The following is an 18,093-nucleotide window of genomic DNA, read 5'->3' on the forward strand; positions in this document are numbered from 1 at the left end:
AACAACAACAAAAAGATACAGAGTCCTTTACTTTCCTTACTCTTGTCCGTCTGCTCAGTTTTGTTTGTGGTGATGAGTAGCCAGCGTAACAGTTAGGAGTCTCTTACTGTGATGGACAAAGCTTAGCATAGATGCCTTTTCCTAAGCTTGCCTTGGAACAAAGGAGATAAGTAACTTCCATGGAGTTTACTCACCCAGTTCAGAGCATTACCAAAACCTCTGATTTGAGCAGATGATAGAGCTGTACCTAGATATCAGTATAATAAGGAGCAAAGACAGTTCTTACTGTTTACTGAAAGAAATATTTGTTGAGCACCTGCTGTTTGTCAGTACTATTCTAATCACAAGCAAGGAACAAGTCAGAATGAGCCCCTACCTTCTGTCTACATTCTGCTCAGTCTGGGGCCACTGTATTCCTGAGCAGGCATCATATGACTGGGGAGAGCCAAGATTGTCTTTAAAGAGCGGAGACATCATTTATTAAATTATAGTCATGCATTGTTTAGTGACCGGGATATCACACATTCTGAGAAATGTGAGGTTAGTTGATTTCGTCATCATGCAGATATCATAGAGGGCACTCATAGAGTGTGTCTCAGGGACACATTCTAGAAATGTGAGGGTAGGCGGTTTTGTTGCCTTGCAGATATCATAGAGTATACTTACACAAACCTAGGTAGTCTAGCCTACTACACACCCGGGCCGTTGCTTGTAGGGTACTAACCTGTCCAGCATGTTACTGTACTGACTACTGTAGTCACTGGTAACAGTGTTGTTATCTAAACACACATAAACATAAAAAAGGTACAGTAAAAATACAGAATAAAAGATTTTAAAATGGTACACCTGTAAAGGGTACTTCCTATGAATGGAGATTGCAGGATTTGAAGTTTCTCTGGGTGAGTGAGTGAGTGGTGAGTAATTGTGTAGACCTAGTACATATGTACTACTGTAGACTCTGTGAACACTGTACACTTAGGCTACACTAAATTTATTTTGAAATGTTTCTTTAATAATTAACCTTAGTTTGTTGTAACTGTTTTACTTTATAAAGTTTTTTTTTTTTTTTTAACTTTCTGACTCTTTTATGGTAACACTTGGCTTAAAATACAAACACATACAGCTATACAAAAATATGTTCAGGCCACACGCAGTGGCTCACGCCTGTAATCCCAGCACTTTGGGAGGCCGAGGCAGGTGGATCACTTGAGGTTGGGAGTTCAAGAGCAGCCTAGCCAACATGGTAAAACCCCATCTCTACGAAAAATACAAAAATTAGCCAGGTGTGGTGGCACACACTTGTAATCCCACTTACTCAGGAGACTGAGGCAGAAGAATCGCTTGAACCTGGGAGGTGGAGGTTGCAGTGAGCAGAGATGGTGCCACTGCACTCTAGCCTGAGCGACAGAGCAAGGCCCTGTCTCAAATAAATGAATGTATATTCTTTCTTAGCAAGCACAGTGGCTCATACCTGTAATCCCAACACATTGGGAGGCCAAGGTGGAGGGATTGCTTGAGGCCAGGAGTTGGAGACCAGTCTGGGCAACATAGTGAGACCCCGTCTCTAAAAAAAAAAAAAAAAAAGAGTTTTAAAATGAACTGGATGTGGTGGCTCCTGCCTGTAGTCCTAGCTACTTGAGAGGCTGAGTGGGAAGATGGGTTGAGCCCTGGAATTTGAGGCTGTAGTGAGCCATAATCATGCTACTGCACTCCAACCTGGGCCATAGAGTGAGACTGTCTCAAAAAACAGACAAAAAGACACAAAAATACACTTATTCTTTTCTTTTCTTTTTGGGAGACAGGGTTGCTCTGTCACCCAGGCTGGAGTGCAGTGTTGCAATCATGGCTTCACTGCAGGCGTGACCTCCCATCTCAGCCTTTCAAGTAGCTGGAACCACAGGCTCACGCAGCACTATGCCTGGCTCACTTTTTTATGTTCTGTAGAGGCAGGGTCTTGCCATGTTGCCCAGGCTGGTCTCAACTTCTGGACTCAAGCAGTCTGCCTGCCATGGCCTCCCAAAGTGCTGGGATTACAGGCATGAGCCACCATGCCCAACTATATTCTTTTTAAAATATCTTTATTCTATAAACTTTTTCCTACTTTTAATTTTTTAATGTTTTTATTAAAAACAGACACAGGCCACATGTTAGCTTCAGCCCACACAGGGTCAGGATTATCCATATCACTGTCTTCTCCCTCTATATCTTGTACCACTGGAGCGTCTTCAGGGGCGGTAACATGCATGGAGCTGTCATCTCCTGTGATAACAGTGCCTTCCTCTGGAATGCTCTTGAATAACCTGCCTGGGGCTGTTTTATAGTTAACTTAAAAAAAAAGTAGAAGGAATATACTCTAAAATAACAATAAAAAATATAATATAGTAAATACTAGGCAATACGAATTTTATGAAGTGTATGTTCAGCTCTGTTATAATCTTATGGAACCACCATTGTTTATGTGGTCTGTCATTGACCAAAACATCATTATGCTGTGAATGACTGTCCTTTTAATATTATATATCTTTCTCAAGGGTCTGTTTAGCATGATCTTTCATGTATTTACCTCCCCATTTTGTTTTGTTTTTCATATTTTGTTTCTGTTAGGAGAGAACATTGAAAGTATTCTCTAAGCTATTTGAAGAGAGTGACTAAATGCACCTGGGTCAGGCTGTCTGTGGGTATGAAGTGGTTGGGAGAATCCAAGAACATGGTGGTGAATGGCAGGAGAAATGGAGGCAAGTTGTCTAATGACCATCAGCAGAATCAATCAAAATTACAGCACACGGGGAAGGACACCCTGAAGGCTGGCAAAAATGCAGTCGAGAGGAGGTCGAGCAGATGTATGTACACACTTAAACCTTCAATGTTCTAATTGTGATATGGGGTAGTAATTCTTTCTAGTTTGTAATGTATATTCTGTTTTCTTTTGTCTTAAATAATTTTTTGCATTTTCATAATTAACAATATAGTCTTTTTACTCTCAAAGTTGTGTCAATTTTTATTCTCATCAAACAATATATAAAACTCAAGTTTAATGCTTCATATAATTATTTTAATCATGCTTTTCTCTTACTTTATATTTTGTAGAATTTATACCTGAATGGTTGATATGTCTTATTAAATTTATAAAATTTTAATTGAACTTCTTACAGGTTAACCTGTATTTTTTTAATAGATGTAAGTATAGGTATGTACTTCTTTGCTAATTTCCACAAATGTTTCATGGAATAATATGAATAATGACGCCAACTTATTTAATTCTACTTATGTAATTTACGTAAGTAGAATGGAGGATGGATAGAACTGACTGCTTTAGGGCAGCCTCACAAATCGTAGCAATTTATTCTATTTATACAGGGTAGACAGTTGTTCATCCTGACAGTGAAACACTGCTGATAAGTTACTTTATTTCCTCTATACCTCTTGGTGGGAAAGAGGCTGCTTTTAAGGGTTCAGGAAGTTGTGGATTTGGTGCGTATTTCGTAGTTCCTCTAAAAGTAGTAAAATGACTGAGGACAAGTGTATACCTAACTAGGCAGCTATATGTCCAAATGTATGTCATGTTAAAGAGGACGGCTTTTCTTCTTTTTCTAACATGAATCTAGCCACTTTTGAATATCCTTAATTCAGATTGGCGTTGGCCTGTTTCCAGGGATTTGGATTAGCCTGTGGTTTTTCTGTAGTTTCAGATTGAATCCAGTTCTGATTGATTTCCTTCTTACCTTTTAGGGTTTATGCAACTCATTGGGCCCAGGCTACCCTTAACCTTTCCATTTCAGATCAGGTCACTGTTGCTGTAGAAACCAGACAGAATTCCTGCTCAGGACAAGAGTAGGAAGAGGCAAGACCGAATGAGTTAGTCCTCTGCATGGACACCACTCACTCCTGAGGCTGCTGGCCGCATGCACCCTTGTCCTGCCTCACTCCTTAGTAGCTAGCGTGAACGTGAAGAATTGAGAAACACAGTGATCACATCAGAGTGTATTCATTCTGGTCGGTAAACTAGGCATATCTTAAGCTTTTTAGCAAATCACTGTTGGCCTCCTTTTGTGTATCATAGTGCAAAACGGTTTTAATTAGTTGAATTGTTATAGATACACAAGAATTTAGAAAATGCATCTGGGCATGGTAGCTCACACCTGTAATCTCGGCACTTTAGGAGTCCAAGGTGAATGGATTTTCTTGAGTCCAGGAGTTTGAGACCAGCCTGGGCAACGTGGTGAAACACCATGTCTACGAAAAATACTGTGTCTACAGAAAAATTAGCCAGTCATGGTGTTGCACACCTGTGGTCCCAGCTACTTTGAGAAGCTGAGGTTGGAGAGATCACTTGAGCCCAGGAGTTAGAGGTTGCAGTGCGCCGAGATCACACAACTGCACTCCAGCATGGACAAAAAAACGAGACTCTTGTCTCAAAAACAAACAAAAAAGTTTAGAAATGGCCATTACAGGCTGAGTGTGGTGGCTCACGCCTGTAATCCCAGCACTTTGGGAGGCCAGGGTGGGTGGATCACAAGGTCAGGAGATCGAGACGATCCTGGCTAACATGGTGAAACCCTGTCTCTACTAAAAATATAAAAAATTGGCCGGGCGCGGTGGCTCAAGCCTGTAATCCCAGCACTTTGGGAGGCCAAGACGGGCGGATCATGAGGTCGGGAGATCGAGACCAGCCTGGCTAACACGGTGAAACCCTGTCACTACTAAAAAAAATAGAAAAAACTAGCCAGGCGAGGTGGCGGGCGCCTGTAGTCTCAGCTACTTGGGAGGCTGAGGCAGGAGAATGGCGTAGACCCGGGAGGCGGAGCTTGAAGTGAGCTGAGATCCGGCCACTGCACTCCAGCCTGGGCGACAGAGCGAGACTCCGTCTCAAAAAAATAAATAAATAAATAATTAAAAAATAAAAAATTAGCTGGGCGTGGTGGCAGGCACCTGTAGTCCCAACTACTTGGGAGACTGAGGCAGAAGAATGGCATGAACCCTGGAGGCAGAGCTTGCAGTGAGCCGAGATTGCGCCACTGGGTGACAGAGCAAGACTCCGTCTCAAAAAAAGAAAATGGCCATTACGTTGGTTACACTTTACCAAGCATAGATAAATATAGAAGGCTACGTTGGGAAAACCGGAGTGTGACGATAACATAGCCTTACACTGAATGTTATTGGGCCAGAATGGTGCAGAAAGAGAGCCAGCGATGAGGAGAAATGGGAGAGCACAGAGCAGTGCCCCATCTCAGATACAGTGAGTGACTTTCCCAGCAGCAGAGCCTTAAGATACAGGAAACAAAAACTGACAAAATTGAAGGGAAAAATCAACAATTCAGCAATAATTTGGAGACTTTGATACGCCACTTTTAATAATGAGTAGAACAGCTTAACACTGTAAACCAATGAGAGCTAACAGACATCTTTAGAACCTCATCAGAATACACATTCATCTCAAGTGCGAGTGCAACATTCTCCAGGATAGACCATATGCTAGACCGTATAACAAGCTTCAATAAACTTAAAAGGATTGAAATAATAAAAGTTATGTTCTGTGACTTCAATGGAGGAAAATTAGAAATTAACAAGGAAATTTGGGAATTTCACAAATATGTAGAAATGAAACACACTTCTAAGTAATCAGTGGGTCAAAGAAGAAATCAAAAAGGAAATCAGAAAACATTTTGAGGTGAATAAAAAGAAAGATAAAACGTACTAAAATTTATAGGATGCAGCCAAAGCAGTGATTTAGAGGGAAATTTATACTTGTAAATGCCTGTGTGAAAAAAAGACTGGGCTTGGTGGCTCATGCCTGTAATCCCAGCAGTTTGGGAGGCTGAGGCAGGAGGATGGCTTGAGCCCAGGAGTTCGAGACCAGCCTGGACAATATGGTGAGACCCCATTTTTACAAAAAAATACAAAAATTAACCAGGTTTGGTGATGCATGCCTGTGGTCTCAGCTACTAGGGAGGCTGAGGCAGGATGATTCCTTGAGCCCAGGTATTCGAGGCTGCGGTGAGCTGTGATCACGCCACTGTACTCCAGGCTGGGTGACAGAGCAAGACCCTGTCTTTAAAAAAAAAAAAAAAAAAAGTGAGTTGTATCATTTGTGAATTGTATTTCAATAAAGCTATTATGCTGTTACAAAAAATTTAACGTTGATAGCTTTTCACATAGCTCCATGCAAATAATTTGATTGCAGAATCATATGTCTGCCCTTGGCAGGAACTTACATTTAACTATTTGTTCTGTGAAAAAGTAGATGAAAAGGTTAAACTTTACTCTGTGTTTCATTCTTCCCCATTTTGGTTTTGAGAGCCTGAACGTTATATTGCTGTTGTCCTCCGTAAACTATGTGCTAAGTCCATGGAAGGACTGTCAGTGGCACATACATCAAACTTAATCAACTCTGATGAAACTTCTTATAACTTGGCCTTCGTTTCCTTCTTTACATTGCTTTTCTTCCACAGTTAAACCCAATTATTTCAGTTACATATTTGAGTCTCTATTTTTATCCATTCATTCAAAATTGCTTCAAACAGAGGTCAGTAGAAATAGGTCTGTCATTCTCTCTCTACTTCTTTCCCCACTTCGACTACCCAGCTCTGGAATTGTTGGCAAGTTTCTTTTTGTCTGTGCCTCAGTTTCCTGCAAAGTGAGGATAATAATCATTCACCTGCCCAAAAGCAGGAAGCCGAACTTCATGAGATTCCTTTTGATACTTGAGATCTGGAGTTCTGGCGCTTCTTGCAAAAACTATCTTGTGTTCCTCTTGCCTTTTCACCCCAGTCCTATCTGTAATGGGCCTGTGTACTGACTTGTTAAATAGTGAACATCCTCCTGTCCCCTGTTTCTCAGTGGTCCTTGGAGAGAAGGGGGTGGGGGAGAGCCAAGCATTTGAACCAAATTTTCACAACTACGCAGACCCTGTTCTTGGGAACCTTTGGAACCTGCTATTACTACCTGCTAATCAAAATACTCTCAGTAACGGAGATGGTTTACTGCATTTGGTTTTCTGTCTTATGCAAAGGTTATTAAATTCTTAATTACTAAAACTGATTGATTTTTCAGTTCTTTATTACCAGCTTGAATGGTCGGTGCGGCTAAAGAATTTTTAAGGCAGATTTAAGTAGTTTTCAATTTGAGTAATTTTTCTTGCTTTTGCTTTTCACAGGTAATGGTAACTCGGGATTTGAAGGACAGAGTCGCTATGTACCATCTTCTGGAATGTCCGCCAAGGAACTCTGTGAAAATGATGACCTAGCAACCAGTTTGGTTCTTGATCCCTATTTAGGTTTTCAAACACACAAAATGAATACTAGGTAATTTTCAGTCTTTATCCTGAATGGAACAGATGATGATGTTGAATTCAAGAACGTAGATGGCTAATTTTACTTTTGCTCAAAATTTAAAATGACAGTAAAGGAAAGTTCTTTGCAGTGGAAGGGTTTTTCTGTGTGTGAGCCAAGAGAAGCAGAGAACAAGACTCCAGGAATCTTGTCAGTTCTAACTCTGTGTTCTTATTTTACCTCAGAACATTTCTATCAACATATAAAGCTGGAGGAGCATTCTCATGTTCTATTTTAAAAGTTGATGATGCCGGGCGCAGTGGCTCACGCCGGTAATCCCCACGCTTTGAGAGGCCGAGGTGGGTGGATCACCTGAGGTCAGGAGTTTGAGACCAGCCTGACCAACACGGTGAAACCCCGTCTCTACTAAAAGTACAGAAAAAATTAGCCGGGCATGGTGGTGCACGCCTGTAATCCCAGCTGCTTGGGAGGCTGAGGCAGGAGAATCACTTGAACCCGGGAGGCAGAGGTTGCAGTGAGCCGAGATCATGCCATTGCACTCCAGCCTGGGCAACAAGAGTGAAACTCCATCTCAAAAAAAAAAAAGTGATGACAGTTATCTTACCGAAAAGAAAAATCTGACAAGCATCCTATAAAACCTTGAAAATGTATGATTGTTTCCAATTAAAGTAGGGTACGTCCCTTTTTTTCTTGATTTTATCATAGACTTTTCTCTTACACATTGTCTCTGTAGAGATGGGAAATTTTGTCATCATGTTTAATCTTTGGGATTCAGCTAATCATTGTTAAGAGTGAATAGTTTTAAAGACATGTTTATATTCAGTATACAGGTAAGAAAGTGGATGTGTAAGTGTTTGAGTACCAAATGCTGTATATAAAAAACATTATTACATTAATCTTGAAATCTGTCATGTTTTAACAGCTGAGGTCTCTCTCTAATTCTCTTAAATATCATTTCTCCCTCAAAAAAGACCATTAGATCATTTCACAAATGTTTCTGCCACCAAACAGGTCAGAACTTTGCAACTTTGCTTTATGCTTTATTTCTTAACTTCTATGGCAAAGGGTTTTTTAGTGTGGTGGGAAAGCATAACAGCAGAGATTTAGAAGATAGAGCTAGTTCATCTCCATCATACCCAGACTGGGGTTATTATATAGCTCCAATTTCAGTGGCAACCCTGGGGGATCTTGATACCCAGGTAGATAGTCACTGATCAGTAGTTGGGAGAGGTAGAAATTGGTGAGTACAGGTAATTGGAGGAAAGTCTTGTGTCCTGTTTCCCCCCTTTTAATTTTATCCCTTGCTAGATTAAGATACTATATGCTTCACTTACTATATATGCTTCACTTACCAATTATAGTCTAAGTCCAAAAGAAGTAATTCAGCTAAAAACGTGCTTTTGTTTTTTTCACAATTTTTTTTTTCTTTTTTTTCTTTTTTAGAGAGAGTCTCACTCTGTTGCCCAGGCTGGAGTGCAGTGGCATTATCTCAGCTCACTGCAACCTTCACCTTCTGTGTTCAAGTGATTTTCCTGCCTCAACTTCCCAAGTAGCTGGGATTACAGGCTTGCGCCACTGCACCCAGCAAATTTTTGTATTTTTAGTGTAGACAAGGTTTCACCATGTTGACCAGGCTGGTCTCGAACTCCTGACCTCAGGTGATCCGCCTGCCTTGGCCTCCCAAAGTGCTAGGATTATAGGCATGAGCCACTGTGCCTGGCCATAAAATTTTCTATCATATATCTTTACCTACTAAAATGAAGTGTGAAATATTGGAAATGGAGTTGGGAGACTAAACAGTTCCCTGCCAAATGACTGCCATTAGATGCCCTGATTGATTAAGATCCAGGCTGAACGCAGTGACTCATGCCTGTAATCTCAGCACTTTGGGAGGCCGAGCTGGGTGGATCACCAGAGGTCAGGAGTTCGAGACCAGCCTGGCCAACATGGTGAAATCCGATCTCTACTAAAAATACAAAAATTTAGCTGGGCGTGGTGGTGCACGCCTGTAGTCCTGGCTACTCAGAAGGCTGAGGCAGGAGAATCACATGAACCCAGGAGACAGAGGTTGCAGTGAGCCAAGATTACACCACTGCCCTCCAGCCTGGGCAACAAAGTGAGACTGTCTCAAAAGAAAAGATACAGGGCTGGGCGCAGTGGCTCACGCCTGTAATCCCAGCACTTTGGGAGGCCGAGGCGGGTGGATCACCTGAACTCAGGAGTTCGAGCCTAGCCTGGCCAACATGCTGAAACCCCATCTCTACTAAAAATACAAAATAGCTGCATGTGGCCGCATGCACCTGTAGTCCCAGCTACTCAGAAGACTGAAGCAGGAGAATCCCTTGAACCTGGGAGGTGGAAGTTGCAGTGAGCCGGGATCATGCCACTGCACTCCAGCCTGGGCAACAGATTGAGACTCCACCTTTAAAAAAAAAAAAAGACTGATTTTCATTATTTTAAGTCCATTTTCTTTTCTTTTTTTTTTTTTTTTTGCCCATTGAACATGAGACCAGTGCTTATTCTTCTCCTAGAAGATGCTGATATTTGTCACCCTGTAGCACCCCCAGTGTTTTTTTTTCTTTTTTTTTTTTTTTTTCTGAGTTAAGAAATGTGAATGTGTGAATGAATCACTCTGACACAATAGTTTAGTGGCATTCAGAAAGTCACCACAAAGGCCCAGAATTTTGACCTGGGGTCATTAAGAAGGTTATGTTGATTATGCCTTATTATCAAGATAGGGAAGCATATAAAACATTTTAGAAAGTGTTACATCAGAATTACAATGGGCCAGGTGCAGTGGCTCACACCTGTAATCCCAGCACTTTGGGAGGCTGAGGTGGGCAGATCACCTTAGGTCGGGAGTTCGAGACCAGCCTGACCAACATGGAGAAACCCCATCTCTACTAGAAATACAAAATTAGCCAGGTGTGGTGGCGCATGCCTGTAATCCCAGCTACTTGGGAGGCTGAGAGCAGGAGAATTGCTTGAACCCGGCAGGCGGAGGTTGCGGTGAGCCAAGATCATGCCACTGCACTCTAGCCTGGGCAACAAGAGTGAAACTCAGTCTCAAAAAAAAAAAAAAAAAAAAAAATTACAATGAAAATTTTAGTGGCTTATGACAGAACTTCATGTACTCTAAAATCCCCATGCCGTATTCCAGAAGGCTGCCTGTTATTAGCATCTGCAATAGTAAATACTCCAGTTTTCTGCTGCAGTGGCTCATGCCTGTAATCCCAGCACTTTGGGAGGCCAAGGTGGGAGGATCACTTGAGCCCAGGAGCTTGAGGCTGCAGTGAGCTGTATTCGCACCACTGCACTCCAGCCTGGGCCACAGAGTGAAACCCTATATCAAAAAAAAACAAAAAAAAAAAGGAAACACTCCAATTTTCTATAAAAGTCCTCCTATACCCTTGTTTCTCGTAATTAGTTTATGTGAGAGTCACCTGGGAGTTGGTTGAAATGCAGGTTCTGATTCAGCAGCTTTGGGGTGGGGCCTGAGATTCTGCATTTCTAACAAGCTCCCCGACTACACTTGGAATAGTTAGGTCCTAAACCATCTGGCCTCTCAGTTTCGTTGTGATGTGATAAGTTGCTAAAAATATCTTAGTAGGCGTTTCCTAGGGCTCACATAAAACCATGTAGTCATAAATGTAAACTTCAGGATTACCACACAAATACTTTTAGAACTCAAGACATTACTGTAACTGAGGACTCCTAAATTAAAATGCATCCAGTGCGTAAGATTTTTCCCCATAGAAATTGAAGCATCTAAAATTAAATCTGGTTAAACTTGCAGAAGAAACCATTTTTAAAATATTTTTTAGTGCAACATTTAATTATGCAGTTCCTAAAATAACCTGTGGAGGTACAGACGATTCTACTTCCCTGGTTAGAGCAGGCTGGGTTCGTAGCAATGCCAGCACTTCAGGCTGGTGTGGCAGTGCAGGGGACATCCTGTCCACTTCCCACCAGAGTGTTCGGTTTATGTGTGTTTTTACACTCTTGTGTACACTGATATTTGGGAACAGAAACTTTATTAATGACCTTTACGTTAATCTTGGTGAAAAATACATGTTTTCATTTAACCTTAGTGAATTTACTTGAAAATAAAACTATCCCTTCTAGCTCTTCATCTTTTGAGCAAGAATTTACTAGAATGTGGATTTAGAATATAAGGAAAACTGATAATACCTCTCAAGTTACTAGTTTATGGACTCTCTCTTTGGGGTGCAAAAGAAGTGACGAGAAGATATTCTGCTGTTGGATTTTAATTTCTAAGCTCTCTACATATTCCTTGTATAGTGCGCTCTTTGTTCGTGTTTATGCACCTGTAATTTGTCACTTTTTAGTTTCTCTTTTTTATACTCTTCTGCCTTCCTTTTACTTCTTTCAGTCTACCAACAGGAAGAATGTTTAGAAACAGTTGATGTTTAGGCCGGGCGTGTTGGCTCATGCCTGTAATTCCAGCACTTTGGAAGGCCGAGGCAGGTAGATCGCGAGGTCAGGTGTTCGAGACCAGCCTGACCAACATGGTGAAACCCCATTTCTACTAAAAATACAAAAATTATCCAGGCGTGGTGGTGTGCACCTGTAATCCCAGCTACTCGAGAGTTTGAGGCAGGAGAATAACTTGAACCTGGGAGGCGGAGGTTGCAGTGAGCCAAGATCACACCACTGCACTCCAACCTGAGCAACAGAGTGAGACTCTTACTTTCAAAAAAAAAAAAGAAAAAGAAACAGTAGATGTTTAATGATTGGATAATTTTCAAAACTGGCTATGTTTTGAGTGCATAGGTTTTAATCTTAATATATCCTTATATTTACTAACAAGCGAGTTGTAGTGTGAATACTTAGAAATAGTACAAACAAAATGCTAATTTCAATTTTTTGGGAGAAATTTGAACTTAATTGACTTTTGTCAATTATGAAACCTAAATTTTTCTTTTTAACAAGAAAAAAATAGTTGTTGTTTATACTTCTGATTTTTATTTATTTTTTATTTTTTTTTTGAGACGGAGTCTCGCTCTGCCGCCCAGGCTGGAGTGCAGTGGCTGGATCTCAGCTCACCGCAAACTCCGCCTCCTGGGTTTAGGCCATTCTCCTGCCTCAGCGTCCCAAGCAGCTGGGACTACAGGCACCCGCCACGTTGCCCGGCTAGTTTTTTGTATTTTTTAGTAGAGACGGGGTTTCACCATGTTAGCCAGGATGGTCTCGATCTCCTGACCTCGTGATCCGCCCGTCTCGGCCTCCCAAAGTGCTGGGATTACAGGCTTGAGCCACCGCGCCAGGCCTATACTTCCGATTTTTAAATGGAGTGGGAGCGGGATATTGTAAGAAAGGGATCAGTGCTTTCAGTAATGCCCCCTTTTTGAGGCTGAAGGAGACTCAGGCTAGCAGTGAGCTGAGCAGGAGACAGCATTTAAACATCAGCGGAGTCAGGACACTGAGTTTCTCTTTGGAACTTTTCTTCGTGTTTCTAATCAGAACGTCAGCCTGTACAGTCCTTACTCATCTTTCTACTGCTGTAACCATCTAATTTTTATTTTGCTTATATATGTATTTGATTATTCATATCCACTATTGGATGTTAAAGTATGAATCACTTTAAATATCACTTTAAAATTAAGTGCTTGACCAGAATCCGTAAAGAACGTTTTCAAAGCTTCTAACTTCATGGTAAGGTGTATTCTATGGGAAGCAGAGAATTTCAGCAGCATGGCTTCTATCCCGCCACGCCCACCCGTGGCATCTTAAAGTTCTTAAGTATCACAGAGTTTTAAAGATTTTTGCAACAACGAATATTGTAAGTCTGTTTAGAAATTACAAGTACAGATTATACAAATAGCTTTTTATTTTTGTTGTTTGTTTTTGCATTTATATAGCGCCTTTCCTTCGAGGAGCTCAAGGCATTTTTCAAAATCTGACAGTTTTTCTCACAACAACCCTGTGAGGTAGGTAGTGTGTGTTACAAACAATGAGATACTGACTAACCCATTCCAGCCTTTTAAAATGTTCTTTTATGTTGAGTAAGTTGAAGTGTCAGCATAAATTAGAGTTTTAGAACATTTTACAAACCTTTTAAAGTAGTTTGATAATAGTTGTATTTTTTAAAAAACCACTTGTACTTCATAACAGGGTGATTTTAAGAGAAACAAATCATCAAAAGATCAGGAGTCACTCCATGTGATTAGCTGAGCACTGATTGCAGGACTCAGCCAGGTATGTTTTTGGTTCTTGTTTATTTTCAGGTCAAGAAGGAATGAAGAGCTGCTCTGTGACTACTTGCTCAGCGTCTACAAACTGTCGATTTGCAGCTAAACTTTCTTCAGAGGGGGAAATGTGTTCACTATGTTGCCTCATGGTTTTATTTTATATCTTAAATATTTGAGCATTTTTCTCTCTTCCTCTCTCCTTCCCTGTCTCCCTTTTTTCTGTTCCCCTTCCTGTTCCCCACCCCTCCAGTCAGCTTTTGATTGTGCATGCTAATGAAGGGCACAGTAGCACAGCTAATACAGTCTACAACTTTTCTTCACTGCCACAGTGGGGAGACAGAAAAACCAAATAGCAAGAAAACCTGGGAAGTGAGTCTCTGGAAAGAGTGGGGAACAGGTGTGTGGGAGTGTGAATTCATATGTTTTTTTCCTGCCCCTTTAATAACCAATTGTAAATGACATTTTTGTTTTTCTTATACCAGCCATTGATCAGAAGTGTAAGAAGAGAAAGAATAGATATGTTTGGTTGATTTAAAGTAACAAATTTTCTGTTAAGGGAGGGAGGACGGGGCATATTGATTTGGAAATGCCGAATACCTGTTTTTCTTGCCTCCCTTGCCACCCACCACCCACCCAAATACTAAATCTTAAAATTCACATTTGCATCCATCCTTTCCACTGTATTGTCAGTATACAAGCTAGAGCTTTCTCTGGCTGGACCCAGTGCTGATGCTCGATGGCAAACGCAAGTTAAATCCTCTTCTAACCATGAAACAATGTGAGGAAGGCTTTCCTGAGCCAGGTCATGTAACAGGAACCAGAAAGGCCTGGGTAAATCCCAGGTCTTCCCTTCATCAGCCTTAAGTCACTGGCCATCTACTGATCCTTGTCGGGCCTTATTTTTCTCATTTGTGGAACAAAAGGGTGGTTCTAAATTATCTGGCCTTTAAGTGCCAGAGTAAAAGGATAGTTTTATGCAGTTTATGTGGGAGATTTAGAGTGATGGTGGTTAAGGAGAGAAGTATTTTTCTGTTCAATAATAGGAAAAAAAAATTCCCCTAAGGTTCTCAGTGCGTTTGCACCGGCCCTAATAGGTGTAACAGTCTTAACTTCTATTTTCCACGGTATTTGTTATAATGGGATTTGATTTGGACTGTCAGCCAGCTGACTTTTACATACTTCTGTAGGATTATTGAAAACTGTCTCATCTCCTGCCTGTCTGCACCTGTAACCATTTTCTTCCCCCTTTTCCTCACTGTCATTTCATACCCATAGCAGCCAACTGTGACAGTAAGTTTTAACAGGTTTGGGACAGCAACTTATAGTTTCAGTGAAATAGAGGTTCTTGCTATGGGTAGCAAGGGATAGTTTCAGGGATTTTATTTATGTTTGAGGCAATAAAGTCAGGAAAGCGGAAACAGAAGTCAACACAGGGAAGGTAGGCAGAATGCTACTAAATCAAGAGTTGACTATTTTATGTTGGTTTTCAGCATATAAATTGTTTGGCATTATGAATAAAAAGTAAACAAAACTAAAGGTACCTGAAGGCATTTTTAGATAGGAATGAACTTGTTTCAGGAAGCATAGAACACACATAAAGCCTATTAAAAATAGCCAAGTTTCATTCCAGGTCTATAACTAATTTTTGTATAATGTTCCCATTGGTCACTTTCACATTGAACGTGTAAGGATAGCTTGGCCCTTTCTGTCGTTTGTAGCCCTGTCATTTAATGGCATGGATAATTTATTGCATTTGCTTAAAGTGAACTATTGCTTTTCTGATTGCCACATAAAACATGGGTTATCTGTTTCCCACCATTCCATATTGCATATTGCTTGATGGGTCATGCCTTAGCTGGGAGCTTCTTTGTTGTCTTATCTGTCCTTCATATGCAAATAACGATGTAGTGTAGGATTGCAGCAAGAATGGTTTCAGTTGAATGTCTTAGAGATGGCATCTTGACACAATCAACTGTGATGGCTGCAAGTAGTTTAGTATGGATGTGTGGATGCTTTCCCAGTTCTGCAGCTCTTTATTTTCTTGGTGGTTCTCTGACACCATATATCGACAGCCTAGTAAGATGTTCTGAATTTTTTTTTTTTTTTTTTTTTGAGACGGAGTCTTGCTCTGTCGCCCAGGCTGGAGTGCAGTGGCCGGATCTCAGCTCACAGCAAGCTCCGCCTCCCGGGTTCACGCCATTCTCCCGCCTCAGCCTCCCGAGTAACTGGGACTACAAGCGCCCGCCACCTCGCCCGGCTAGTTTTTTGTATTTTTTAGTAGAGACGGGGTTTCACCGTGTTAGCCAGGATGGTCTCGATCTCCTGACCTCGTGATCCACCCGTCTCGGCCTCCCAAAGTGCTGGGATTACAGGCTTGAGCCACCGTGCCCGGCCATGTTCTGAATTTTTTAAAGGACTTGCATTTATCTGTCTATAGAGGCTTGTATACCAGTTGATTGAAAATGGAAAATAGAGCCCCATTCATTCATTCAGTATTATATTTAGGATATGTTTGAACTCTCAGATGGTTCTGCTAATAGTTGTGAGAATTCAGGATTACTGAATTTAAAACAAAACAAAACATGACTGGAGCCTGTAGCTAGCAAGCTCCTGGTAGGATCAGTATGCATTAATATACCTGAAGTCTTCCAGTGATCCTGTGCAGTAAACAGTATTATAGCTGTTCAGGACCTCATGTCTTTCCTCTTCCTGATTCTGGTACTTCACTTTATTATTGCTAACTAGCTGACCCTGGTCAACTCTTTGGATCCAGCTTTATTAAGATCTTCTGCTTAGACTTCCCCTCACTCTTCCTTCTTTTTGATTCTTCCCTGCCTGTAATGTGCTTTTCTTAAACCTTTCCGACCCCTAGTTATAATTTCCATACTTTTAGGTGCTATAGCAATGTAGTTTTTAGCATATTAACATGCATTTGCATATTGATGGCTTGCTTAATTATTTGATGCATATATATATCTTTTAGTCCCAATTACATTTTCCATTCAAGAACAGTGGCCATGTCTTCTCTTGTATTTTTCACCATAGCACTTCATATGCCACTGTATACACAACACAGCACCTAATAATCCTTGATGAAATATTGTGGCTTGAAATCTTACTGAAATACTATGAATGCATGTATGATAGCTTCTCTAGGAAAACAATTCTGCTGAATGCTTCCTTTGCTACATCTTCTCAATTTTAGCATATTTAGGTTTATGAAATGTACAATTTTAAATGTCAGAGTAAGACACATATTTTTTTCTCCTGAACCACTAATATTTTTTCTTAATGTATTTTATTTGAATGTCAATCTGTGATTCCTTTTTTTCTGTTGGATGTTTTATTTTTGTTTTGTTTGTTTTGTTTTGTTTTGTTTTGAGACGGAGTCTCAGTCTGTCACCAGGCTGAAGTGCAGTGGCGTGATCTTGGCTCACTCCAAACTTGCCTCTCGGGTTCAAGCAATTCCCCTGCCTCAGCCTCCTCCTGAGTAGCTAGGACTACAGGCGTGTGCCACCACGCCTGGCTAATTTTTTGCATTTTAGTAGAGAAGGGGTTTCACCATGTTGGCCAGGATGGTCTTGATCTCCTGACCTCGTGATCCACCTGCCTTGGCCTCCCAAAGTGCTGGGATTATAGGCGAGAGCCACCACACCTGGCCATAATCCGGGGAGAATTAGCTTTATGAAAATAAAATAAAACTTTTTTTTTTTTAAATAAAAACTTTGGTTGGGAGAATTAGCTTTATGAAATTGACATGAAAAGAAAATTTGAAATTAAGTGTGAGTAACTTTATAGTACATGTTTTACTGAAAACACAGCTTTAGAATGAGGGGTTCACAAATATTGTCTTGCTTGGACCATGACTGCATCGTGCATTAATATAGACCTAATGGTATAATATTCTGAAGACATCATTGTGGCTGATTCTACAATAGGAGTATTTTCAGTTCTACCCCAGCAGGCCAGACACAGTGGCTCACACCTGTAATCCCAGCACTTTGGGAGGCTGAGGTGGGCAGACGACTTGAGGTCAGGAGTTCAAGACCAGCCTGGCCAACATGGTCTCTACTAAAAATACAAAAATTAGCTGGGCATGGTGGCGCACACCTATAATCCCAGCTACATGGGAGGCTGAGGCAAGAGAATTGCTTGAACACGGGAGGCAGAGGTTGCAGTGAGCCAAGATCACACCACTGCACTCGACTCCAGCCTGGGCCACAGAGTGAGACTCCATCTCAAAAAAATAAATAAATAAAACTCTACCCCATCAGTTTTCCTACATTACCAGTATAGCAGTTTCACCACTAGAGTTATACTGCTTGTACTTGTTTTGTTCTCTGAATGCTGTCATCAAAGGTGACTTTGACATGGGTGGTTAGAACATCAAGGTGTGTTTCAAAGCCAGTCGGAATACTTGGTTTGGGGTGTTTTTCTAACTGTGTACATAATGTTTTTGTCTATGGCATGGTTTTGTTTACATCATCATACTTCTGAAATTCATTGCCTGGCACTCTTCCAGCTTGATTTTGCATGTTTTAAAAAGATTCTTGTCATTCTAACTCTAAATTAGGTGTGCTGTATTTTAGAGC

At 41.0% G+C, this 18,093-nt stretch overlaps 1 protein-coding gene across 12 annotated transcripts in view; it reads left to right on the plus strand.

The window, feature by feature from the left end:
* KMT5B (lysine methyltransferase 5B) overlaps positions 1–18,093 on the plus strand; it is a 59,612-nt gene that overhangs the window by 20,288 nt on the left and 21,231 nt on the right. For 3 of the 12 annotated variants that reach the window (XM_045372264.2, XM_045372269.3, XM_065527887.1), the window contains exons 2-4: positions 2,605–2,840; positions 7,154–7,301; positions 13,172–13,240. In XM_045372264.2, the coding sequence (XP_045228199.2) occupies positions 2,681–2,840; positions 7,154–7,301; positions 13,172–13,240 (377 nt within the window). In that variant the 5' untranslated portion in view covers positions 2,605–2,680. Of the gene's footprint in view, positions 1–2,604; positions 2,841–7,153; positions 7,302–13,171; positions 13,241–13,537; positions 13,899–18,093 lie in introns of all 12 variants that reach the window. The other 9 variants (XM_045372266.2, XM_074013031.1, XM_074013033.1 and 6 more) reach the window with 8 other exon arrangements.

This window comes from Macaca fascicularis, chromosome 14 (assembly GCF_037993035.2).
Source record: "Macaca fascicularis isolate 582-1 chromosome 14, T2T-MFA8v1.1".
Classification (NCBI taxonomy): domain Eukaryota; kingdom Metazoa; phylum Chordata; class Mammalia; order Primates; family Cercopithecidae; genus Macaca; species Macaca fascicularis.